Below are 27,836 nucleotides of genomic sequence, written 5' to 3'. Positions count from 1 at the left end.
CGATAACCTAAACAATATGTGTACTGACTGTACTAACCGGTCACAAAACCTACAAAAGAAATGGAGTGGTAGTGATTTAATTGAAATAAGAAGATTGAAGGGCCAGTACTGAGATACAACCCAATCAATCAATGAGGGGTTAATATCAGTGAGGCTAAAGGGTCATCCAGTGAACATAATCATCATTCAGATATATACTCCAACTTCTGCATGAGATGAAGAAAATGTGGAGAAGTTTTATGGAAAGTTACAGGAGCTGCAGGGGATTGCAAGAAAGCAAGGACTTGGCATCCAAAATCTGTGTGGAGAATGGTCTCGTAATTGCAAACACATGGTTGAACAACCCAAACGTATACGGTACACATGGACTTCACCTGATGGTCAACATGGAAATCAGACAGACTACATTCCAATCAACAGAAGGTGGAGAAGTGCTGTGCAATCTACCAATACTCCGCCAGGCACAAACTAAACTGTGGGACAAGTCATGAACACCTTGCGGAAAAACTGAGTAAAATCGAGAAAGGAGAATATATATAATATCACACACACACACACACATTAATAGTAAATATTATAGTAAATAAATTGATCGTAAATATTTGATCTCCTGCGATGAAGCTAACTCCGAAGGCCTTTCACTCACTCACCGCAGGCTGGTTGGTGGTTTCTTTCTTCTCCCGACTCCTCTCCAGCCGAGCTCCCCAAGCTCTGTCTGGGCTCTGTCCCCCAAATATTCCTACAGGTCGCATAAGATCTGCCAGCAACACTTTTATGGTGAAACTGCCAAAATCAAGACCCTCTGCTCACCTTCACTCCTTCATTCCTCTTTTCTTCCGCCTCTGGAACAAACTCCCTCACTCTCTTCAATCCCACTCCCCCCTCCAGGTCTTTAAAACAGCTGTTCACCACCATCTCTTATCTTCCCCCATCCAAAACCTTGATCTTTTCTACCCCCGTTAATTCACCCCAGATCCACTTTTTTGAAATACCGACTTCTTTCCTGGAAGTCCTAGCAGTGTCCATGTGTTTTTTGTTTTTTTTACCTCGTGTAGGTCTCATGTGGCACTGCCTGGAGGTAGTCTGACACCTCCTGCTTCAGATCATCCAGTGTGACAGGGTGGTTGACATAGACAGAGCGGTTTCTGAAGAGCTGCTGCAGGAAAGTGATGGTGTCACCAGCTGTATGCGGGGGTGCACCATCCTGCATAAACCAGGCCATGCTAAGCTGGTTTGGGGTGACCTTTTGGGCGAGATCATTATGGAACTTCTGGAGCACGGCCCGGTAGCGCTCACCGTTGATTGTCACCGTCCTGCCATTGTCATTCTCAAACCAGTAAGGCCCAAGCATTCCCCAACTGGCATTGAAGACGCAGAAGCATGTGATCTTAGGCCATTTCAGATATCTCTCAGTGATCTCTTCAGGTGGTTCTGCCCCCCCCCCCCCAAAAAAAATGTTGTTGTGGTTGTTGATTTAGTCTCATACCACAGAGCCAACACTTTTGTCTTCTGATCTGCTGTCAATGGCATCGTTGAGCTACAGAGCTAAAAATCACAGGGAACAAATACCACGATAACACCACCAAACCCTAAAAAGGAAAACTTTATAGGTCAAAAAAGAAAAAAAATGGCAGGAAGTCAAAGTTGTATCAATCTTTTTGAAACACCCTGTGTGTGTGTATGTATATATATATATATACCCTGCAAAAAAAGAAACGCAAAAGTAGTAAAATCGTAAATATCTGACAGAATGTTGCCGATATCCATACAAAATTAATACCAAAAATGAATCGGTAATTTCTGCATGGATTGGGATTGATTTGTGTGGAAAGAATGAGGTACTGCAGAAATTTGGCGAAAAGATGGAACAATCGCAAAAACACAACCACGTGAGAGCCTGGTGCCGAAACACACCAACATGACATGCACATGCAACATCACTTGTTGGGCTATAAAAACGTTGGGTTTTCATTTGCATGCCATCACAATCTTACAGCAAGTGAACAGCGAAAACATGCCACGACTCACGGATGAGATTCTTCGGCCACACGTCCTTCCCATTATACAAGAAGCGAACGTCATTTTCCAACAAGACAACAACGCCCGACCTCACACGGCAAGACTGACAACAGCCTTTTTGAGGAACCACAACATCCAGGTCCTGCCATGGCCCTCCAGGTCTCCAGATTTAAACCCAATCGAACATTTATGGGATGCACTGGATCAACGACTGCGAGCACGTCAGCAACAACCACAGAACCTCCGACAGTTGGCACAAGCACTACAAGCAGAGTGGGTGAACATTCACCAGGCCACAATTCGGGATCTGATTGCTTCCATGGGACGACAATGCCAGTCCGTTTTGGACTCTAATGGTGGCCATACAAGATATTGAGCACAGATGACCCTCACCTTGAAAATATACTGTTCCATGTGTGCCATATGGAACCTGGGTCAATGAGAATGATGTGTGCCAATTTTGAACAATCGATTACCATCTGTTGATTTATTTATATGATATATAAAATATACATCTAAAATGCGTTTCTTTGTTTGCAGGGTATATATTATACATATATATATATATATATATATATATATATATATATATATAGATATAGTCCATATATATATATAGTCCATATATATATACGTATATATATATATATATATATATATATAGTCCATATATATATATATATATATAGTCCATATATATATATATATATATCATCCAGCATAGTCCATATATATATATATATATATATATATATATATATATATGGACTATGCTGGATGATATATATATATATATATATATATATATATATATATATATATATATATATATATATATATATATATATATATATATATATACATACATATATATATATATATATATATACATACATATATATATATATATATATATATACAGTATATATATACATATATATATATATATATATATATATATATATATATATATATATATATATATATATATATATATATATATACATATATATATATATATATATATACAGACTTGGCATTTAATATGGAATATATATTTTTTCTTGACTTGGGTTTACTTTCTTAACTCAGTATATCAATCTGGTGAGTTTCTTTTACACTTTGGTGATTTGTTTGTTAAAAGAACCATGTCACTGATTGTCTGTCGCAGCAAGAAGTCAACAACAGGATTATATCACAGGTGGCGTGGCAAAATGTACGGACAGGTGCATTTGATGATTGGCTTCACAGTCTGGTATACAAGGGTTGTTGCGTTCTGTATTAGTGAAAAACAACTGCTGCACGTCTCCAAAAGTTATTGCCGCATCCTCTGGAGATGGTCCGTCAACTCGACAATGCTGTTTGTCATGGAGCGGTGGCTTTACGAAATTATGGCATGAAACAGCGTGCTATTGCTCGGCAGTATGGCATCACTCAAGGTCATGTGTCAAAGATCCTGAAACGAAATGCTCAGAGGGGTGTCCCTACTCCAATACCGAGGCCAGGACGTCCCCGCAGAACCACAAGGAGGGATGATCGCCAGCTGCACCGGTTCGTCCGCAATGGCTGTACCAAGTCAGCTAATCGGCTTAGGGCTGAGTGGCAGCAACTGACAAATGTGCCTGTATCCAGAAGGCTAGTCAACCAACGACTGGTTCAAGCAGGCTATCGTGCCAGGCATCCCCTGAGAAAGCCATGCCTGACCAGACAACACTGCCAGCGCCGATTGCAGTGGGCCAGAGAGCACCGTCAATGGCAGCCAGGACACTGGAAACACGTGATCTTCAGTGACGAGTCTAGATTTCTGGTCTATCGTCAAGATGGCCACGTCCGAGTGCGCAGACAAGTGCATGAAGCCTACAACAAAGATTGTATAGTGCCAAGAGTCCAAGCTGGAGGTGGTGGGGTGACTGTTTGGGCTGGTTTTCATGCAGGGGGCAAAACTGACCTGGTTGTTCTGAATGGAAACCTGAACCAGTTCAAGTGCAGGGCCATTCTGGAAGAAACATTGCTTCCATTTGCTCGTGCAGCCTTTCGAGGAAACTTTGTCTTCCAAAATGACAATGCACGGCCTCATCGTGCTCGCATGATCCAACACTTTCTTGCTGACCGTGGTGTTGAGCATATGGAGTGGCCTGCCATGTCCCCGGATATGAATCCGATAGCGAACTTGTGGGCAGAATGAACGCGTCAAATCGACCACTTGGACCAGCAGCCGACCTCTGTGCATGAATTGCAGCAGGCTATTGTCACTGCATGGCAAGCGATTCCTGTCCAAACCTTGGCAAATCTCGTGAACAGCATGCCTCAACGTGTACGTGCTCTCCTGAATGCTCGTGGGGGTTACACGAAGTACTGAACTGTAATTTTACTGTCCGTAATCCCAGTCGTAATTTAACTTTTGTTTTTGTTAACAAAAAATTTGGCTAATGTGCAAAATAAAGAGATACTTCTGGAAAACGTACAGAAGTTTAACACAGTACTGTCCATGAATTGAGTTCGATATCAGTTTACATCACTTTCAAGGATCAATTTATTTGTTTCGAAATGTCAAATGTGGTTTTTGTTTCTTTTAAAGGTCACATTAACAAAATCTAGAATAATTTCAACATAATTCCAATGAACTTTTTGTTCGAAGACATCTTGAAAAGTAAGTTCACCCCCACAAAAAAAATATTCCATATTAAATGCCAAGTCTGTATATATATATATATATATATATATATATATATATATATATATATATATATACATATATATATATATATATATATATAAATATATATATATATATATATATTGTTGCGGTTTTGTGTTTTTATAATAAAGGTTAATGTCCCCTCCTAGTTAGTACACTACAACATGTAGCCTCGTTTAAGCTCAGTTATTTCTTAGTAAATGTAAGCGTAGACCTTTCCTGTTTAGTTTTGCGTTGAGTAGGATAATGAGAATTAGGTCCCCTTACGATGCTTCGATGCTTTTGGTTTTGGCGCGAAATACCACAAGGCAGGCCCAAACAAGTCGATCGAGGCCGAAGGAAAGCGGAGGAGGAGCCAACGGTAAGCGCGAGCCACCAATCAGGGCTCGAGGGGAGTGACTTACCACTGCGGCAAAAGGCGGGGTTTGGAACATTCGATTCGGGCTAGGGCGGGGCGATATAACCCTGTGCCCAGAGGCCCCGCCTCAGTTCAGTTATGAGCTGGAGTCTTTTTTTTTTTTCTTTTCTTTTTTTTTTGTATACTGAATCGAGGCTCGTGAAAGAGCTAACATTTATTTCACAAAAAAATCAACCAGACAAACAAAATATACAAAAAGAGGGAGCGGAAGACAAGATGGGGAGAGAAGCGGCAGCACACAACCACAACATTTGAGAGCAGGGAGAAGTGTGGGAGGGAGAGGGCTTGGGGGCAGGAGGCGTGGGAAGGGGAGGGGGGGGGGGGGGGGAAGAGGTATAAAACACAAGGGGACCGAAATTAGCGGGGGTAGAAAAGATCAAGGTTTTGGATGGGGGAGGATAAGAGATGGTGGTGAACAGCTGTTTTAAAGACCTGGAGGGTGGAGTGGGATTGAAGAGAGTGAGGGAGTTTGTTCCAGAGGCGGGAGAAAAGAGGAATGAAGGAGTGAAGGTGAGCAGAAAGTCTTGATTTTGGCAGTTTAACCATAAGAGGGTTGCAGGCAGATCTTGTGCGACCTGTAGGAATATTTGGGGGACAGAGCCCAGAGAGGGCTGGGGGGGGCAAGGCCAGAGAGGAGTCGGTAGAAGATGGAAAGACCACCAACCTGCCTGCGGTGAGTGAGTGAAAGGCCCTTGGAGTTAGCTTCATCACGGGAGATTCCAATGATTCTGAACGCTTTGGTTTCAACAGCGTGAAGACGGGCTAGGTGTGAGGCAGGAGCACCAGACCAGAGGGGAGAGCAGTATTCCATAGAGCTGCGGATGAAAGCCTTGTATGTGGTGAGGAGCTCAGCTGTGCCAAGGAAGGACTTCGCACGACGGAGGATGCCCAGTCGGCGACTGGCTTTGGAGGCCAGATTTGAAATGTGGTTTTCCCAGGAAAGATCATGGCAAATAGTGAGACCCAAAAGCTTGAGTGACAGAACTTCTTGGAGAGGATTATTCAGAAAGTGGATGGGAGGGTTTTCCAGTCGGTCTTTTCGGAGAGACATCGTAAGAGTGTGAGATTTATCAGGATTGAAAGACATGTTCCATTTGTTTGCCCAGTCTGTGATTTTGTCCAGGTCTGCAGAGAGTGAGGAGGCTGCAGACTGCCGATCTGAGGGATGAGGAATGGAGCGACAGAGAGTAGAGTCGTCAGCAAAGAGATAGAGAGGATTTTCAAGAGAGTCAGAGAGATCATTGATGAAGACCAGAAAAAGCTCAGGGCCCAGAACACTACCTTGGGGAACTCCAGCCTGAACAGGAAGAGGAGATGAGAGAAACTCATTCAGGGCCACACGTTGACTACGACCAGAGAGGAAGTCCGCCAGCCATGCGTGGAGATTTCCATGGATACCAAAGGAGGAGAGTTTGGTGAGCAGAGCAGGGTGCCAGACCGTATCGAAGGCATGTGAAATGTCAAGGGAGACAGCTCTAATTTCCTGTTTGGCGTTGAGGACCTCCATCCATTGTTGAGAAAGCAGAAGAGCATGTCCAGAGTAGAGTGACCAGGTCTGAAACCAAATTGATGATCAGAGATCAAGCCATTGGAGAAGAGGAAAGATTTCATATCTGAAGCAATGATGGATTCCATGACTTTGCTGATAATTGGGAGAAGGCTGATTGGTCTGTAGTTGCTGGGATCTGTTTTTGCACCTTTTTTGTGCAAAGCGGTGATGTTGGCCGATTTCCAAGCAGATGGCAGATGACCTTGAGCAAAAGAGAGGGTGAAGAGAACAGAAAGAGGGAGTGAAAGAGCGGAAGAACATGATTTTAGGACCCGTGGGCTGATGCCGTCAGGACCAGTTGCAGAATCAGAGTCGAGGGTTGACAGAAACTTTTCCACCTTGTCAGGAGGAAAGGACACAGAGTCCAGGAGCAGCTGGGTACGACTGGGTACGGTGGGTACAGAGAGGGATGGGTTTGGGACACAAGATTTAGAGGCAAACACAGAGATGAGGCATTCAGCTTTTTCACGTGCGGAGTCAGCCGTTAAGCCGTTTGAGGTGAGGGAGGGGATGGAGGAGGAACAAACACCAGAAACAGATTTGACCAGACGCCACCAGGATTTGGAAGAGGGAGACAGATAAGAGAGTTCGGTCTTGAGAACGGTGAGATATTGTTTCCTGGCTCTCCTGAGGGTGGACACACACTTGTTTCGGGCTTTGTGAAAGGAAATGAGATTTCCTTCCGTTGGATTTGCTTTCCAGGAGACGAAAGCAAGTTGTTTCAGGGCAACAGCCTCACCACAAGATTCCGTGTACAATGGATGGGAGGAAGGGTATGACAACTGAAGACGAGATGGGATAAATCTGTGCATGAGAGAGAGCAATTTACTTTGAAAGAATTCCCAGGATGAGTTGATGTCAGAGGCGGTAGAGATGGGAGACCAGTCCAGATGATTGATGGCTGCTTGAAGACCGTGCCAGTTGGCCTGAGTGAAATGCCAGACTCGCCGACGCTGAGGAGGCTCTCTGAGAATGGTCAGAGAGATGTCCACTTTGACAAGCACATGATCAGATGAGCCGATTGGAGCAGAAGAAGAGCAGCAGACATTTTCAGGGAAGTTTGTCATAACCAAATCCAGAAGAGAAGATGCTCCGTTGACTGAGATCCAGGTCGGGAAATTGACAGATTGTGTCAGTCCCAGTGAGTCGCAGAAGTCCTTTGCTGAAGAGCCATGGCTGGTGAGAGAGGTACATGAGAGGATCATCACCCAGCCAACTGGCATGGTGACAATTGAAATCACCACATATGAGGAAGAGAGAGTTGGGATGGGTAGATAGAAGTTGGTCCATATTATCAGACAGCGAGATGTAGATGGAGTCATCGCTGTTTGGTGGACGGTACAACACACATATGAACAAAAGGTGGGAGCGAAGGGGAAGCCGTAGCCAAAGGTATTCCTGGGGGTGAGGTGGAGAGAGGGCAGTGGAGGGCGAGTGAGGAAGAGAGTTTTTTATAAAGATAGCTACCCCACCTCCAGGACGAGGCTCAGGTCTATCATACCGGAGAAGGGAGTAACCTGGGAGAGATACCAAGGCATCAGAGACATCATGAAGGAGGAAAGTTTCTGTTAAGCAGATCACATCTGGTTTGTCAGAAGCAACCTGTATGGAGAGATCAGTCAAGTTTGAGTGAAGGCCCCGGATGTTTGAGGTCCATACCGTTAATGAAGAGGAAGGGGGAGCATCGGGTCCAGAACAGGGGGGGGGGGAGGGGTAGGGTAAGATGTGGAAGAGGAGGAAGAGGTAGGGAGAGCTGTTGAAGGTGTGTCAGAGATTTCAGAGATTTCAGAATAGCTTGGAGAAAGGGAAGAATGGGGCGGACAAAAGGTTTGATGGAGATTGGGTGAGGCACAGTGAGGTGTTATTTGAGGAGGGGGAAGAGCGAGGAAGAAGGTTGGGGGAGATGAAGGTGAAAGTTGGAAGGGGGAAGAAGCAGGGAGGATGCTTTGAGGAGGAGGGGTGAGAGGGGAGTCTAGGAGGGGAGGAGCGAGGAAGAGTCTCGGAGGGGAGGGGTGTGGGGGGAGTTTAGGAGGGAGGGGAGGGAAGGGGCAAGGGGGGAGATTTGAAAGGGATGGGTGATGGGGAGGATTTGGAGGGGAGGGGTGAGATTGGATTTTGAAAAGTGTACGATTCATGGGAAACAAACATTTTTTGCAAAATGAGTTTGAGACCTTCGAGTCAAAAATACGTTTGAGGACACTGAAGGAGGGGTGGAGTTCTGGATAGTTTAGGGAATGTAGAAAGGAGGAACTGTAAGAGATGGTATTATATATATTTTTTGGAATGAATAGATTTGGTGAGCAAGACGAAAGCATCCTTTTGTAGGAAAAGAAGAAAAGGGTGTTATAATATATGAGAGAAAATAGTTGTTCAGGGGAGAGATTATACATTTCTAACCACGTGATCGCGAACGAAGAACGAACGAACAAATAAGAACAACAAATAAACGAATAAGACCTGGGAAGGAAATATTTTTTGGGGTTTTTTTTTTTTTTTGAGTAGAGATATTAAACAAGGAGGTATGGGGTGAACGACTGGGACGAAACAGAGAACAAAAATAATTGCAGCGCATTCGACGAATCGCTGAGAGAAAAACAAAACCACAAGGTCGGAGACGGTACGGTAGCCTAAGCCTACGAGTACGAGGCCGCAGAATACTCGATACGCATTAACCGACGATTGTGTATACATGTACGAAAAATTAGCACCGAAAAGTTTCCAAAAGATACGCTGTAGGTACATACACGGAAAGATAGATACAGTCTCGACAAAAACACAATTGAGAAAGATCACTTAGCTTCGAAAGCGTGAGCGCATGGAACAGCTTCAAAAAGACGTGACCTCGCCGTGATCTATCCGTGAGTTGGAGTTCAGTTATGAGAGTGTGGGGTGTTCAGTTGAGTTGGTGAGTCAGCAGATGAGTTGCGCAGCCCATGAGAAGAGTTACGAATCGGAGTTGTGAGAAGGCGCGTGAGATTGCGTTGTGTCGAGTCTTATCGGAGGAACTGAATAACTCCGTGTATACGAACTTTGCCCTGCTCCCCGCGCTCCGCGCAGTATTAATCGCGGCTGTGAAGAGAGACCCGCGCCGGGCCACAGAAGCGCATATTACCTTCTGCCTGCCTTTGCCGAGATACGCGCCGCGAGGATTTTCACGCCTGCCTGCCTTCGCCGGGATACGTGCTGTGAACGCCAGAGGGCCACACCGAGTGAGCTGTTCCTGGAGCAGCCAGAGCAGGCGCGTTCGGCGCGCGAACATTCTCCCTTCATCTCCCTGTGTGTGTAAGTGGGCCCATTGTCTGGGCTATAAGTTACGACTGCTTAAGACTTCCCTGTGTCTCTTCTTCTACCGAATCATTGTACATTGTGTAAATAATAATTAAATCGTGGTATTCCTTTGATTCGACCGCTTTTGTCTCTCCATCATTGGCTCAGCATGGTACGAATTAGATCGCTCTGATCGGGTTCCATAAAAAAGGTAACAGCATGGGTCACGTGGTACGCCATCTGCCCGGGTGTACTCAATTACGCGTGGTTCGTGCGAGACTCGATCCCCGCTTCTGCTGCGGCGTGGGTACTCAAGGTACATGCGAAATTGTCCGGAGACCCTTTCCCACGTCTGCCCGGAAGTGGCGACTCAGTCTCGCGGTTCGAAGACCCAAGGAGAAAAAGGGGCTTAATCTCCCCTTTGTAAGGGAACGGGCTTCGCAAAACCGCAACAATATATACAGACTTGGCATTTAATATGGAATTTTTTTTGTGGGGGTGAACTTACTTTTCAAGATGTCTTAGAACCAAAAGTTCATTGGAATTATGTTGAAATTATTCTAGATTTTGTTAATGTGACCTTTAAAAGAAACAAAAACCACATGACATTTCGAAACAAATAAATTGATCCTTGAAAGTGATGTAAACTGATATTGAACTCAATTCATGGACAGTACTGTGTTAAACTTCTGTACGTTTTCCAGAAGTATCTCTTTATTTTGCACATTAGCCAAAAATGTTTTAAACAAAAACAAAAGTTAAATTACGACTGGGATTATGGACAGTAAAATTACAGTTCAGTACTTCGTTTAACCCCCACGAGCATTCAGGAGAGCACGTACACGTTGAGGCATGCTGTTCACGAGATTTGCCAAGGTTTGGACAGGAATCGCTTGCCATGCAGTGACAATAGCCTGCTGCAATTCACGCACAGAGGTCGGCTGCTGGTCCAAGTGGTCGATTTGACGCGTTAATTCTGCCCACAAGTTCTCGATCGGATTCATATCCGGGGACATGGCAGGCCACTCCATATGCTCTACACCACGGTCAGCAAGAAAGTGTTGGATCATGCGAGCACAATGAGGCCGTGCATTGTCATCTTGGAAGACAAAGTTTCCTCGAAAGGCTGCACGAGCAAATGGAAGCAATGTTTCTTCCAGAATGGCCCTGTACTTGAACTGGTTCAGGTTTCCATTCAGAACAACCAGGTCAGTTTTGCCCCCTGCATGAAAAGGAGCCCAAACGGTCACCCCACCACCTCCAGCTTGGACTCTTGGCACTATACAATCTTTGTTGTAGGCTTCATGCACTTGTCTGCGCACTCGGACGCGGTCATCTTGACGATAGACCAGAAATATAGACTCGTCACTGAAGATCACGTGATTCCAGTGTCCTGGCTGCCATTGACGGTGCTCTCTGGCCCACTGCAATAAGCGCTGGCGGTGTTGTCTGGTCAGGCGTGGCTTTCTCAGGGGACGCCTGGCACGATAGCCTGCTTGAACCAGTCGTTGGTTGACTAGCCTTCTGGATACAGGCACATTTGTCAGTTGCTGCCACTCAGCCCTTAGCCGATTAGCTGACTTGGTACAGCCATTGCGGACTAACCGGTGCAGCTGGCGATCATCCCTCCTTGTGGTTCTGCGGGGACATCCTGGCCTCGGTATTGGAGTAGGGACACCCCTCTGAGCATTTCGTTTCAGGATCTTTGACACCTGACCTCGAATGATGCCATACTGCCGAGCAATAGCACGCTCTTTCATGCCATAATTTCGTAAAGCCACCACTCCATGACAAACAGCATTGTCGAGTTGACGGACCATCTCCAGAGGAAGCAGCAATAACTTTTGGAGACGTGCAGCAGTTGTTTTCCACTGATACAGAACGCAACAACCCTTGTATACCCGACTGTGAAGCCAATCGTCAAATGCACCTGTCAGTACATTTTGCCACGCCACCTGTGATATAATCCTGTTGTTGACTTCTTGTTGCGACAGACAATCAGTGACATGGTTCTTTTAACAAATAAATCACCAAAGTGTAAAAGAAACTCACCAGATTGATATATTGAGTTAAGAAAGTAAACCCAAGTCAAGAAAAAAAAAATATTCCATATTAAATGCCAAGTCTCTATATATGAATGACGTTTTGTATCTTTCTGTTAAGTGATTCTGGAGAAAAGGGTTTTTAAAGGTTTTTTTTTTCTTTTCTTTCAATCCAGTATGGCTACCAGACCAGATGATGTCATAACTTTAAAACTGAACTCGAATTGGGAAGATCACATATATGAAGTTTCAATTTTTTTGGATAAGGATGTTGATTCATTCAATTATGGTTGCCACACCGCTTCACGAATGACGCCATAATTATCAAACTTTATACCCCTTCGGGAGTTGATGACATGTCATTTCAATTTTGTTCCATTCAGCGGTTTCATGAGTAGATCATCAAAGTTTTTCCTTTAATCCAATATGGCTGCCACGCCACATGACCTATGACTTCAGAGTTGTCAATAGAAAATTCTCCATGGATAGTCACTCCTGTGTTGAAAGTTTCATATTGATTGGTCAAGCGGTTGCAGAGAAAATAAATGTGAAAGCTATTAAAAGTGAAAAAAGTGCAAAATGGGGGTTCGTATAACTAGTGAGCTACCCGTGCTATGCACGGGTGGGAGGCCAGAAGCAAACAGACAATGCAGAAACGGCGAATGAAAAAGCATGAAACCAATAAATTCCACATTCCTGTAGCACCTTCAGTCACACGTCAGACATGGACAGCAAGTTCGTGAAGGACTTCCATGAAAAACGTACCCGTTCGCAAACAAACGGGTACGTTTGTTCCATACCCAGTCAATGGCGAATCTGCATATGGCGATCCACGAATTTCACGTTTAGAAAGTAGAAACCGTCACGGCATTTCGTCATTCACTTGAACTCGATATCTCTTTTTTTCATTCCAAACAGCATAACTCCAATTACAAATTAAATAACATTAATATAAAAAATAAACTTTTAACAACATTCGTGACATAAACAAATATTTAAATCCTGATGTGAAGTTCCGTATGGTTGGGTGAATACAATTACGAATTCAAAATCGTAATTGTATTCACTCAATTCCAATCATCAATTGATAACTTTAACAAAATGATTAACACGATTAACGTTTAACGATTTAACATTACAATTGAATGACTGTTGTATTTGGTTGGTTATTATCAAACCGATTTTGATATGTCCGTCCGTCCTCCGTATCTCCGTATCACATTGCCGTCATCTGTCCACTTCCGCATTCGCGGCAGGTTCATAATTGTCATCAAAATGTAAACAGTATTTGTAGAATTTCAATAAAAGCCACATCACTGTTCATATCAGTAAATATTATTCCATCGTGTTTGGAAAAACTGGAAAATTGGAAAACTTGGAAAAACAATATAGCCTATTTTACTCCCAGGGATCCCAAAAATACCCACCCAAAATATCGTTGTGATCGGTTGAGCCGTTTTTGCGGTACCTTCGAACGGACGGACGGACATTTGGTGAATTATAGTAAGATAACAATATGAACAGAAATAATATGGTTCTAGCCTGTAATGCTTGATCCCCCATCTAGGATAATGGAGGCAAATACACGTGGCTTTGAAAACCGGCAGGACACAAGGTGCACACTATAAAGAGCATCTTTTTTGTATAGACTATAGAGTGTGGAGGCTCATGGAGAAGCTAGGACATAACAGAACTAATGAAACAGGAGAAAGAAGGGATGGGGGGAGGGCGGACGGGCAGCACACCAACAGCAGGGTTGAGGGACAAAATAGAGGGAGATTTTCGGGAAGAATGAGGGAAAGGGGGGAAGTCTTCTCCATGGGTAGTCGCAACAGTTGGTGAACAACATGAATGCAGGAGGTGAACAACATCAATGCAGCTGTACCCTCTCAAACACAGAAGTAGAAGGAAAAACTGGAAACCCATATAGAGGTGGGTTTGGGGAGGGTTAGATAGGGTTAACAGGAGTAAGATTGCAGGTACAGAAGGGGATGACAAGAGATGGTGGTTCACCACTTGCTTCAAACCCTGGAGGGTAGAGTGGGGTTGAAGAATCTCCATTAGACTTCCACAAAGGAAGAAAAGAAGAACTAGAACAATGTGACTGTGTCGCCAATATGCCTCCGCATAGTCGCACAACGAGTAGATGCCATCATTCTGCATATGTATGGGTAGGGGATCACGTTTGTGAAGTTTCGTGTTGATTGAAGGTTCGTTTTTCTATCCAAGATGACTGCCAAAACACGTGACCTATGACATCATTTTCAAACTGTGGTATCACGTTCACTCTTTAATTCCTCTTTTCTCACGCCTCTGGAACAAACTCCCTCACTCTCTTCAATCCCACTCCTCCCTCCAGGTCTTTAAAACAGCTGTTCACCACCATCTCTTATCTTCCCCCATCCAAAACCTTGATCTTTTCTACCCCCGTTAATTCACCGCAGATCCACTTTTATGAAATACCAACTTCTTTCCTGGAAGTCCTTGCAGTGTTCATATGTTTTTGTACACCTCACACCCCCCACGCCCCTTCCCACACCTCCTCTGCCCAAGCCTTCTCCCTCCCACAGATCTCGCAATGTCCCTGCTCTCAAATGTTGTACTTGTGTGCTTCCCCCTCTCTCCCCATCTTGTCTCCCGCTCCCTTTATTTTGTCTTATGTGTCCGTTTGTTTTTTTGTCATTAATGTTAGCTCTTACACGAGCCTCGATCTTGTATACCAAAAAAAACAAACCACATCAACATGTGGTGAGAGTATAAACCTAACACCCATGAAGATTGTAAAAGGCTTTTGGAAAACAGTTAATGATTCAAAAAGTAAAATGGATAGGCCTTTCGAGGAAGTCCTTTTGCAAAAATGATCCGTACTTTGTCGGATTTGAAAAAGATAATCTCAAACTGGTTAAAAACAACTTTTCACCGCACTGTTCCCCATTCCCCATTGGCTCTAAAGAGCACAAGGAGACATTCTTGGCATGGCTTATTCGAATCACAATTAGATTTGTGAACCAAAGCTATTTTCCATCAAGGTTCACGTAAATGGCATTCCAATGACCCCAATCCAAAAGGAACAACTGAATACCAGAAAACGCAATGTTGATGAGAGTACTTTATAAATGTAAACAACATGGTACATTAATTAATCAAGTGCCCCGAATCCTTACTGTGGTGATGTTCCAGTTATCAACTTTAGACATTTTGCTATTCAGGTTCTACTTTTCACTTCCAGGCAAGACCCGGTGCCAGCTCTTTGATCACCACCTGATGGTGGTTACAACTCCCTTTGAAGCTGTTGCATGAGCCCCCGTCTTGCCCCCTGGTGCATGTTCGAATCCAATTTCCCTTTAAAACACGCATTCAACATCAACATCAACCGTTGCAGGTGCATATGGGCAGAAGCAGCTCAGCAATCAGACTTTGAATCCTCAATTACTTTTAGTTGCAACACCAAATGGTGCAACAAGCACGACTACTCCAACTACTACTTCTTCTTCTTCAACGGCCTCAATTATTGTCCCCCGTCGCACCGCGGAGCGAAAGGGGGACTATGGCTTTCCCCTCCGTCCGTGTATCCGTGCGTGCGTGCGGACGTGTGTGCGTAAGCGAAGGACCGAATTCTAATTTGGTGTGTGGGTGCAACCCACGTCAAAATCCAAGATGGCCGCTGCCATGTATGTCTGACGCCATGTATGTCAACCTTGTGAGCGGAATATCTTGAAAAATAAACGAAGTACCAACTTCTAATCTGGTGTGCGGGTGTATCTAGGCATAAGGAAGAACCCTATTAAAATTGGGTCGCCACGTCAAAATCCAAGATGGCCGCCACCATATATATGTCTGAACCTTGTGAGCGAAATATCTTGAAAAATAAACAAACTACTAACTTCTAATCTGGTGTGTGGGTGTATCTACGCATAAGGAAGAACGCTATTGAAAATTGGGTCACCACGTCAAAATCCAAGATGGCCGCCGCCATGTATGTCTGAACCTTGTGAGCGCAATATCTTGAAAAATAAACGAACTACTAACTTCTAATCTGGTGTGTGGGTGTATCTACGCATAAGGGAGAACGCTATTGAAAATTGGGTCGCCACTTCAAAATCCAAGATGGCCGCCTTGCGTCTTCCACTTAGTCAACTCACATCACTTCACCGACGGGGGACCTACGCGTAATGCTTGTTTCCAGCTTATTGTGGGATCGGCCAGGGGAGAGGTTTTGGCCCAGGTGCTTTACAAACAGGCTAAGCAGGCTAAATATTCGACTGAAGATAGCAGGAATTTGTAATTTGGTCAGGATGCCAATGATAGCTCACCTACTCTTTGTGAAAGACATCGTGGGGTATTTATCGTTCATCAACTGATGCTAGCAGATGATATACCTGGCTTCACATCCATCTAAGGGACAGAACACGTCAACGCAATGTCATGCATGTGAAGCACCAATCCGACAATTTATAGTCGGGTTGGGAATCAAACCAAGACGAGACAGCTCAAGGGCAAATGCGTTACATCTGTACCATCATGTCGGACACTACATGTTGCATAATTGACAGTCCAATTGACTTCCTGTGCTTGATTTTAGGAGCAGTACCAAATGGGTGCTGTAAAATGGTAGCCCTCAAGGTGATTCCCCAGACATTGTGGACCATCCAAGCATTCTGAATGCCTTCTGGCTCAAAACATTGATAGGCAGAAAATGGAACAGATCACCCAACAGCAACTTAAAGCCAAATCTTCAACAGTACCAATATATAGGATTAATAAACCCAAAATGGTTTACAAAAGAGGATAAAAAAGGAAAAAAGAATGTTAAAAGGTGTTTTTTTTCCGACAGACTGCAAGCTAGCCATACCATGTAATGGGATTAGTTCCAGACCATTTCGGCACTTTGGGAAGAGCACTAAAGGAGCATTGCACAGCTTTGGATAATATCGGGACACACATGGAGGAAGGATGTGGACACGCGGAGCAGCACGAGAGACAAACTGCTTGGGGTGAGGGTTGAAGGTTCTCACATATTTTGTGCTGCCCTTTGATGGGGAACTTAAGGCGCAGCTCCTGGGGATTCTCACAGATGAACAAAAATGGCGAATCCGACTCTCCGTCAGGGAACTGCACAGAAAAAGGGAAGATTTAATCAACTGGAAAGGGGTTGGCACAAGCTGTCTTTTCACATTGTCATGTGCGTGTTCATGCGGGTGTTATTTAACAGCACCGTGTGTAACCCGCCCAGTGACAAGGTGGGGTAACTGGGCCGCATCCATGACATGTTAACCCAGCAGGATCGTTAACTCTAACTCCCAATCAATGCTTGGAATTAGCCACCCTCCCCTCTTGCCTGTGCTCGATACTGTTCTTGTGTCAGGCAATCCGTGAGGATCAAGCAACCAAGAAGGCAACTGGTAGGGTAGTCCTTCGGGAATGGCAACTTCTCATCTGGTCAAATCACAAACAACTTACCACAACCATGATATATAACTTGATTAATAAATGTACACCTTAATAAATAAATAAAAACACAAGGCACAATAACACATGCTCTTTTTGCCATGTTAAGACCATGGTGGTTTTTAGGCCTAAGATAAAACGTGCACAGGCAACCAAGCCTTAATACACGAAATTGAAGTCATTTCATCTTGGGCTTTATCTGAAATGAAGAGCAAATGAAACCAGTACATTCTACTTCCATAATTAGGTATAATTTTAGATTACGGTGCCTCGCGTTTATGGCCTTCACAGTCCACCATGGCGACGGCGAAACCCCTGAAGAGGCACGCAGGCAATTAAAGCTTGCACTTGGCATTGAAGGAATCGGGACGAAACGGCCATTTCCCAATTACAATGACAAAAACCAGAGAAACCCCTGCACGATGAGAGCAATGCCCTGAAGTTATACCAAAACATGCATGCTCCAACTCCCAAAAGGGTGATTGGTCGAAGACGCTCCAGTTGGTCGATGGTCCATGAAGATGGTCGATGAAGCAGATTCATATTCTTGAAAAGAAAAAATATGAGGAAGCATCAAATGGAAGTCTGGCGAAGAATGAGGAGTCGCATAACACGTAGCCTGTACTGTGTGAGCATGGTCGTGACAAACGCTCAGATTAGCAGCTCAGGGAGGCCACTTGTTTAATCACTAAAGGGTGGGCAGACTGCCAGGCTTGGCAAGAATGATACTTGGCGGTATTAGCCATGGATTCCCCAACCACTATTGCAGCACCTCAAGAGACCCGTTTCTCCATTCAACCGCCTCGCCCCCTTTTCCACCGCTTCCACATCCACGATAAAAAAAAAAAATAAGAAAAGGGAACCCTGGTCCAAAGTGTAGCGTGCAGAAGTATCACGCTCACTCCGCCTGCATATAATATATAAAACCCACAACCCGTCACGGGCCTGCTGGCATATGACAGGAAAATAACTCTATGCTCTGTACTTTCCTTTCATGCACCCCCACTTTACCCCACCCTACACACCCTCACCATATGGAAGCAAAACGTGATCTGGACTCTGTCTCACATAAAAATGTAGCATTTGCTTGTGGGCGTTAAAGATCCCACAGAACCCTTTTATAAAACGGCCATTGTGTACCGGAACCCCGGCCAAGTTCTAAATTGTCGCGGCGAGGTCCTGCACAAGCATGAGGGAAAAGGGGATTCAAATTGCACACATCAAAGTGCATTTTCCACTGAGCTCCAAGCATGAGGAACCATTTCTTTCAGCATTAAGTTTTCTGATTATTATCTTTCTTTACAATTAAGCACCTTGAGAAAGTCATTAAATAGGAAAGGGAAAGAACCCACTCATGCCCTTTGTTCAACCTTTCGGAAACACCTTACCTTGATTGAGGTGCCGACACATCTCCTCCGTACTAGCTACCTCCTCGGGAGTTGGCCGCGCGGCAGCGGCTGCGATCCACAGTCGACCACGATGGGCTGTGTACCATGACCGTCCTTCTGTCCTGGACACCCGTCGTGCATGTGTCAAAATAACAACGGTGGAGTGCAGTCTCTTTGGTTTAAGTGTAGCTCATGATTACTGGGAACAGGAGACACAGTGTAACAAGTTTTTAAAATGTCAATTATCAGAAAGATAAGTTTTTTAAATACTCAAAACACGATCATTAAATTATTGGTTTGATATACAAACTACTTTTATAATCGTATGTACGAACCAATCTTGGGATGAAGCAAGTTATTTCGTTTGATGCAAGCCACCAAGACCAGTACACTGAGTTTACCAGCTCACGCGATTGCTCCAACACTCAGCAACCACCCACTCCCCTTTTCCTCTACAAGCTCCTTCTCAAACTTTAACACGAAAAACAGGCTGCTCAATCCGTGACAATAAACATGCCACTCAATCCCAGACACCAAGCACAACACTCTACGGAAGCAGCGACAGTGAACAAGATGCCACTCAATCCCTGACATGAATCACAACATGGCGCTCAATATGCGACAACAAAAACAATACGCCAGCTCAATCACGACATGAAACAACATGGCATTCAATCATTGGCAACAAAGAGAACACGCCACTCAATCCCTGACACCCTCAACAACACTGCTCAATCCCTGACACCAACTCAACATGCCACTCAATCCCCGACACCAAGTCATTCAATCCCCGACACCAAGTCACTCAATCCCCAACACCAAACCCTGCATGCCACTCAATCCCTGACACCAAGTCACTCAATCTCCGACACCAAGTCACTCAATCCCCGACACCAAGTCACTCAATCCCCGACACCAAGTCACTCAATCTCCAACACCAAACCCTGCATGCCACTCAATCCCCGACACCTAGTCACTCAATCCCCGACACCAAGTCACTCAATCCCCAACACCAAACACTGCATGCCACTCAATCCCCGACACCTAGTCACTCAATCCCCAACACCAAACACTGCATGCCACTCAATCCCCGACACCAAGTCACTCAATCCCCAACACCAAACCCTGCATGCCACTCAATCCCCGACACCTAGTCACTCAATCCCCGACACCAAGTCACTCAATCCCCAACACCAAACACTGCATGCCACTCAATCCCCGACACCAAGTCACTCAATCCCCGACACCAAATCACTCAATCCCTGACACCGAATAACACGTCATCTCAATCCAGGACACCAAAAAAACAACACGTCAGCTCAATCCCTGACACAGAATAGAGCACGCCGCTCAATCCCTGACACCAAACCCAACATGCCGCCCAATCCATGACACCAAACAACACGTCGGTTCAATCCATGACACAAAACATAACATGGCACTCAATCGCTGACATCAAATAGAACATGCCACTCAACCCATGACAGCAAACCCAACATGCCGCTCAAACCCCTGACACCAAAAACCACACGCCACTCAATCCCAGACACCAAGCACAACACTCTACGGAAGCAGCGACAGTGAACAAGATGCCACTCAATCCCTGACATGAATCACAACATGGCGCTCAATATGCGACAACAAAAACAATACGCCAGCTCAATCACGACATGAAACAACATGGCATTCAATCATTGGCAACAAAGAGAACACGCCACTCAATCCCTGACACCCTCAACAACACTGCTCAATCCCCGACACCAAAAACAACACGCCACTCAATCCCTGACACCAAGTCACTCAATCCCCGACACCAAAAACAACACGCCACTCAATCCCCGACACCAAGTCACTCAATCCCCGACACCAAAAACAACACGCCACTCAATCCCCGACACCAAGTTACTCAATCCCCGACACCAAAAACAACACGCCACTCAATCCCCGACACCAAGTCGATCAATTCCCGACACCAAACACAACACGCCACTCAATCCCTGACACCCTCAACAACACTGCTCAATCCCTGACACCCTCAACAACACTGCTCAATCCCCAACACCAAACCCTGCATGCCACTCAATCCCCGACACCAAGTCACTCAATCCCCGACACCCCAAGTCACTCAATCCCCGACACCAAGTCACTCAATCCCCGACACCAAGTCACTCAATCCCCGACACCAAGTCACTCAATCCCCAACACCAAACCCTGCATGCCACTCAATCCCTGACACCAAGTCACTCAATCTCCGACACCAAGTCACTCAATCCCCGACACCAAGTCACTCAATCCCCGACACCAAGTCACTCAATCCCCGACACCAAGTCACTCAATCCCCAACACCAAACCCTGCATGCCACTCAATCCCCGACACCAAGTCACTCAATCCCCGACACCAAGTCACTCAATCCCTGACACCGAATAACACGTCATCTCAATCCAGGACACCAAAAAAACAACATGTCAGCTCAATCCCTGACACAAAATAGAGCACGCCGCTCAATCCCTGACACCAAACCCAACATGCCGCCCAATCCATGACACCAAACAACACGTCGGTTCAATCCATGACACAAAACATAACATGTCACTCAATCCCTGACACCCTCAACAACATACTGCCCAATCCCTGACACCAAGCACAACATGTCACTCAATCCCCGACACCAAACACAACAAACCACTCAATCCCCGACACCCTCAACAACATACTGCTCAATCCCCGACACCAAACACAACACGCCACTCAATCCCTGACACCAAACACAACATGTCACTCAATCCCCGACACCAAACACAACATGTCACTCAATCCCTGACACCCTCAACAACATACTGCCCAATCCCTGACACCAAGCACAACATGTCACTCAATCCCCGACACCAAACACAACAAGCCACTCAATCCCCGACACCCTCAACGACATACTGCCCAATCCCTGACACCAAACACAACATGTCACTCAATCCCCGACACCAAACACAACATGTCACTCAATCCCTGACACCCTCAACAACATACTGCCCAATTCCTGACACCAAACACAACAAGCCACTCAATCCCTGACACCCTCAACAACATACTGCCCAATTCCTGACACCAAACACAACAAGCCACTCAATCCCCGACACCAAACACAACATGTCACTCAATCCCCGACATCAAACACAACACATCGCTCAATCCCCGACATCAAACACAACACATCGCTCAATCCCCGACACCCTCAACAACATATTACTCAATCCCTGACACCAAACACAAAACACCACTCAAGCCCCAACACCAAACACAACATGTCACTCAATCCCCGACACCAAAGACAACATGTCACCCAATCCCCAACACCAAACACAACATGTCACTCAATCCCCGACACCAAACACAACATGTCACTCAATCCCTGACACCCTCAACAACATACTGCCCAATTCCTGACACCAAACACAACAAGCCACTCAATCCCTGACACCCTCAACAACATACTGCCCAATTCCTGACACCAAACACAACAAGCCACTCAATCCCCGACACCAAACACAACATGTCACTCAATCCCCGACATCAAACACAACACATCGCTCAATCCCCGACATCAAACACAACACATCGCTCAATCCCCGACACCCTCAACAACATATTACTCAATCCCCGACACCCTCAACAACATATTACTCAATCCCCCACACCAAACACAAAACACCACTCAATCCCCGACACCAAAGACAACATGTCACCCAATCCCCAACACCAAACACAACATGTCAGCACGATATATAAAATATGACATGGCGCTGATGCAGCGACACCAAACACAACATGCTGCTGATGCAGCGACACCAAACACAACACAATTATTCATGCCAAGATACCAAAAATAAAATAATTGCCTGGATAAAGAACTGCACACAATATCATAAACACATAATCGATTAACGAGAAGGAAGAAAAGAGGTACAGCAAAAGGAAATTACATACTTTGAATCAAAACTCACTTTTTGATACCCCTGACAAGGAGCGAGGCCCAGGGCTGGTGAAGGCTCAGGCACAGACCAGCATCTGAGACTTCGAGGAAACCGCGATCTTGGATGCGTGGCCGCATGCAGTCCAATTCTCGATCCTCAGGCCAAGGATTCCTTCCAATGGATGAGCTGTTATGCAAGTCCCTCGTGTCTTTCACTTCGACCCACTGTGTTTTGGGGCAATTTTTAAAAATCCCAATCAAACACTTGACCTGTGGGACTGCGCAAGCTTCCTTAAAGTTAAAAATGCTGTTCAATATCAAATTTAATATATGTATGAACATTATAAATTAATATATCGAATATGCAGAAACATACAGTAAGCAGGAAATTTGATGACATGTGAAATTATATGGCCAGTTTGTTTAGCGCTTTTGAGCTTCACCCAGACAAATCATTGTTAACGGGCAAAGAGAGAATGTCATTTATAACTGACATTCAATTATAACTCTTTATATTATATAACTTTATATTATATATTATATAATTATATAATCTAAAGAAAGGCACTCTTTGTATGATATCTCATCACTCTTTCCATTTACCATACCCTCGGCCTTCAGGTACCCCAGTGTGCTTTCAATACTTGGTTATAAACTTTTGTGGCTTAAACTTGACAATTAGTATCCCTACGCTTTTTTGGGGGAAAAACCGGAGCTACATTTTAATTGGCTCCTGTCTCTCTGTCCATTCAACCGTCTGTCTGTCTGTTCTTCCGTTACCCTGGTGTTGGGCTAGCGGCTAGGGTGTCAGCTTAGGATCCTAGGATCCTGGGTTCGAATCCCGGTCCATGGCTGAATTAACGCCAGGGGGGTTGACTCAGCCTGTCATCCTTCCGAGGTCGGCTAATTGAGGACCAGTTCACTGGTAATTCCCTGTTTGTCGTTAAAGGCGGCAAAAAGGGTTGGCGTCAGGAAGGGCATCCGGCCGTAAAACATTGCTTCAAAAAGGGGACCGAAAAACAACAACAACCACGGTTCCCGAAAAAGGCCAACCCCCGCTTGCGGGGAAAAATGGCCTCTAAAGGTGGTTTTTTATTCAATTATAACTGAAACTGCATCAGCAAACTGACATTTATAACTGAAACCCTAACCCTAACAACTAACTGATAAGTGCCATGGTTTCCAGACCTTACTAGTTATCTCCTTCAGTTAAAGCACTGGCTTTTGTGCAAGATCGGATTGCAGCGAGTAGTGCGCAAAAACGTGGATAATGTGCATTATTATTGCCTATAATTATAGTGGGGATGGATGCAAGGTCAAGAAAGAACATCCGCATGAAAGAAAAACAAAAGGTTGGATTTAAGAACGGCAAGTGAGAACGAGTGAGTCGGTGATAGCCAAATACAGAATTAGACTTAACGACAAGTTGATAGAACAAACCTGTGTGGATGTAAGGAGATCGACTTATGGAAAGCAAAACTGAATTAACTTCAAGTGTGTGTGTGTGTGTGTGTGTGTGTGTGTGTGTGTGTGTGTGTGTGTGTGTGTGTGTGTGTGTGTGTGTGTGTGTGTGTAAAAGAGAGAGATAGAATTGTGAGGAACAGAAATGAAAAAACCAGGTGTGTGTGTGTGTGTGTGTGTGTGTGTGTGTGTGTGTGTGTGTGTGTGTGTGTGTGTGTGTGTGTGTGTGTGTGTGTGTGTGTGTGTCACAATTGGCTGTGCTCTCTTTTCTGCAACTCTGAATTCCAATCACTGCCATTTAAATATGGATTTCCATTAACTTTCTCAATCTCAATGCTGCTTACAGTGACATGATGGTTCATGCCCCTCATCCCTTACTTATGTATTTTTGTTGTATACAAGATGAAAGAACAAGGTTGCAGGGGTAACTAGAACGGCAGTCAGTAGAGCGCATACCCCCACCAGGCTGAACAGTTTATGTTTTGTATCCCACTGATAGACCGGATCTGGATCCGGATCTGAACCAAAATCTAATCGGCTTGTTCTTGTCACAAAATCAACTCATCCCTCAAGTTTAGTCACAACTCGTCCACAACTTTTTGAAATATCATGTTGGGTATCGCTTTTCGCCCGATCTCTCAATGGTGAAGAATCACTTTAAAATTCTACCAGCTGGATCCGGATGGATCTTCACCAAAATCGAATCATTTCTTCCTTGTCACATATGCAGCCTCTCTGCCAATTTTCGTCCGAATCCATCCACAACTTTGAGATATCTTGTTCACAGACAAACAGACAGACAGGGGTGAAAACATAACCTCCATCCACCTTCGGTGGTGGAGGTAAAAAGGCAACATTCTGACAATGGAGCAGCAGTCGATTATAAGCTTCTATCGACCTTGTTCACTCACTCCCTGTACCTTCTTCCGTCATTCCCTTTACTTTCTCATTCTTCCCCCATGTGTTCCTCTGCCGTGTCCCTCACCCATGCTGTTAATGTTTTTCCCTACATGCCACTGTTTGTTGCAGCCGGGCCATCCCATTCCATTCGAATCCATTCCATTATGACTTTGTGTACAGACGGACTGACAGATGGATAGACATGACCCAATTGCTTAACCCCACTTTTCGCGTTGTGTGTGCGGGGTAAGAAGATGCACCAAACAACAATTCCGATGAATACGAAGCTAAACAACAAAGAATCACGATATAGAAATAATAAATAAATAAACCACCTGGGGAGCCTCTCCCAAAACCCGGGGATTAACGAGCTCTCGTCCCGACTTCTTCAGTACGTACGACTCCTGTGCCTTTTGGCATGAAATGAGAGCTGTCGTTGATGCCACGTGACTGTGGGGGGAAAGACATGTACAGCGATAATAAATAATAATGACAATAGAATTATCAAACACCTGCAGCTTTGTTCACAAAGTAATCTTGCATTACGCTCCATCTCCAGTGCATTTTATTAGCAATTACCCAAAACTTATGGGGGATTGGACACAAATCCCATGATGGACACAGACATTCGAAGACATCGATGTACCCTCGGACCCCGCTATTCGCGGGGGATACGTTCCTGGAAAATCCACGAATTGCGAAAACGCGAATAGCGGGTCATCTTACTATAATTCACCAAATGTCTGTCCGTCCGTCCGTTCCCAGGTACCGCAAAAACGGCTGAACCGATCGCAACAATATTTTGGGTGGGTAATCCTGGGACCCCCTGGAGTAAAATTACGCCATATTGTTTTTCCAATTTTCCAGTTTTTCCAAACAGGATGGAATAATATTTACCGATATGAACAGTGATGTGGCTTTTGTTGAAATTCTACATACCAGGAGAGAGTAGATCGACTCCTGACGAACTCTTCCTATATAAACGTGCGGCTCCGAAGAAACACGGCAGCGTGTGCAAAGCGACTGAGAAACCGGTGTAGCGGCCGCTTGCGTGTTACAGATTCGGCGCGCACTCTTCACACATAAACGAGCGACTGAGAAAGACGTGTAGCGGCCACTTCCGTTTTGCAGAATTCAATCTTTTTTCAAAATTGGCGCCATGTACTGTTTAGATTTTCATGATTTGCGTGTGATATGATTTAACGGATGTCTATATAAATCGTTTAAAATAAAAAAAAGCCTTCCATTTCTAATATTTTGTCTTTTCATTTGGGCCCCCCAATTGAAGCCCCGCCCATAGGGCGGGTACCGTCGCTAGTTGTTTCAATGGCAAAAGGGGGGATAGGTTCCCGAGTCGCGAAATTCCACGAATAGAAAGGAACAAACCATGAATGGTGAGGCAAAATCCGCGAATGGCGAGGCAAAACCCACGAATGTCGATGAAAATCCGCGAATTCTCGGACCACGGCCAGAAATAGGAACAAAGAAAGCCGCGAATTTGCGGAACATGGCCGCGAAGAAGAAAAAAGAAAACCCTGCAAATTCGCTGAACACGGCCGTGAATAGGAAAAAAACCGCGAATTCGCGGGAAACTTTTCCACGCATAGAGAAACAGGTTGCATTTTATCACCCACGAATACACGGAACCGCAAATAGCTGGGTCCGACAGTACTTTAAAACGAATTGCAAGGACCTTGATGGATAATGTATGAATCAACACAGTACATGGGATTTGAATACAAGTGCTGAGATAGGAACACAAAATGTTGATCATGCTTTGCCAAGTATTGCTTTTTCCATGTTTCTTTAGTACTGGCATCAATTATAAATGAGGGAGAAATTAAACAGTCTAAAACATTACTTTAATCTCATTTGTACTTTAGCTTACTGTCGAAGAATAACAGATTATATTTTAGTGTTAGGTGCTTCAGCTCAGATAACGGTGTTTGAGCTGGCAACGCCATTCTTTGTTCAGAACTACGTGGAGTATGCCACCAGCCACCCACATTGTCATGGAGCGCTGCACAACTGAAGGATCACAATTTCAACAATGCGTGAGAGGTGATCAGCAAGCTATGGCCCGACAAAAAGTCTATTATCATTTTCCCCTCCTCCCCAACCCTCACGCTCAACCACGTAATTAAAAAAATAAAATAAACAACTTTCAAACAACAAATCGCCACATTACTCTATTTGCTGCTTATAGACCAAATTCAGAGTTCTGGGTTGGATCAACCACCTGGAGTTCTGGATGACAAGCTGGTAATTGCAGGATCAAATGCCAACCCCACTGAGAGGGTTATGGCAAACCACCCAGTGGATTGTTTTTATTAACCGTGATCAGGTAGATGCTTTGGTAGCACGACCGTCCTCAAGGGACGGCACACGGCCAGCAGTGGTGCGGATTACAGAATTATCCTTGTGGATATGCCTTCTCCCAATTTGTACTTGCTTCCTTCTTTTGGATCTTGAGGCGAAACCTTTGTTTCAGCAATATGAAAGACGAGCAGAAGTACCCGGCATTGCCGGGCGGGGGAGGGGAGGGAAGGAGGAAGGGGAGGGGAACGGGGGGAGGGGAGGAGAGGGGGGGAGGGGAGAAGAGGGGGGGGAGGGGAGAAGAGGGGGGGGAGGGGAGAAGAGGGGGGAGGGGGAGAGGGAGGGAGGGGGAGGGGGAGGGG

The 27,836-nt window shown here is 44.9% G+C and overlaps 1 protein-coding gene across 1 annotated transcript in view; it reads right to left on the bottom strand.

Annotated features, from left to right (window-relative positions):
* Positions 1-15,087: 15,087 nt before the first annotated feature.
* TRIP4 (thyroid hormone receptor interactor 4) overlaps positions 15,088-27,836 on the bottom strand; it is a 33,637-nt gene continuing 20,888 nt past the window's right edge. Inside the window, exons 7-12 of the mRNA XM_068106330.2 lie at positions 25,494-25,608; positions 22,829-23,022; positions 18,830-18,951; positions 17,332-17,429; positions 17,009-17,105; positions 15,088-15,335 (exon numbers count right to left, since the gene is read on the bottom strand). Coding sequence (XP_067962431.2) covers positions 15,265-15,335; positions 17,009-17,105; positions 17,332-17,429; positions 18,830-18,951; positions 22,829-23,022; positions 25,494-25,608 — 697 coding nt within the window. The 3' untranslated portion in view covers positions 15,088-15,264. The remainder of the gene's footprint in view (positions 15,336-17,008; positions 17,106-17,331; positions 17,430-18,829; positions 18,952-22,828; positions 23,023-25,493; positions 25,609-27,836) is intronic.

This window comes from Myxine glutinosa, chromosome 2 (assembly GCF_964187855.1).
Source record: "Myxine glutinosa chromosome 2, kmMyxGlut1.1, whole genome shotgun sequence".
In the NCBI taxonomy this organism is placed as follows: Eukaryota; Metazoa; Chordata; class Myxini; order Myxiniformes; family Myxinidae; genus Myxine; species Myxine glutinosa.
The sequence above is the reverse complement of the archived record's forward strand: the minus strand, read 5'-3'. Positions and strand labels throughout refer to the sequence as shown.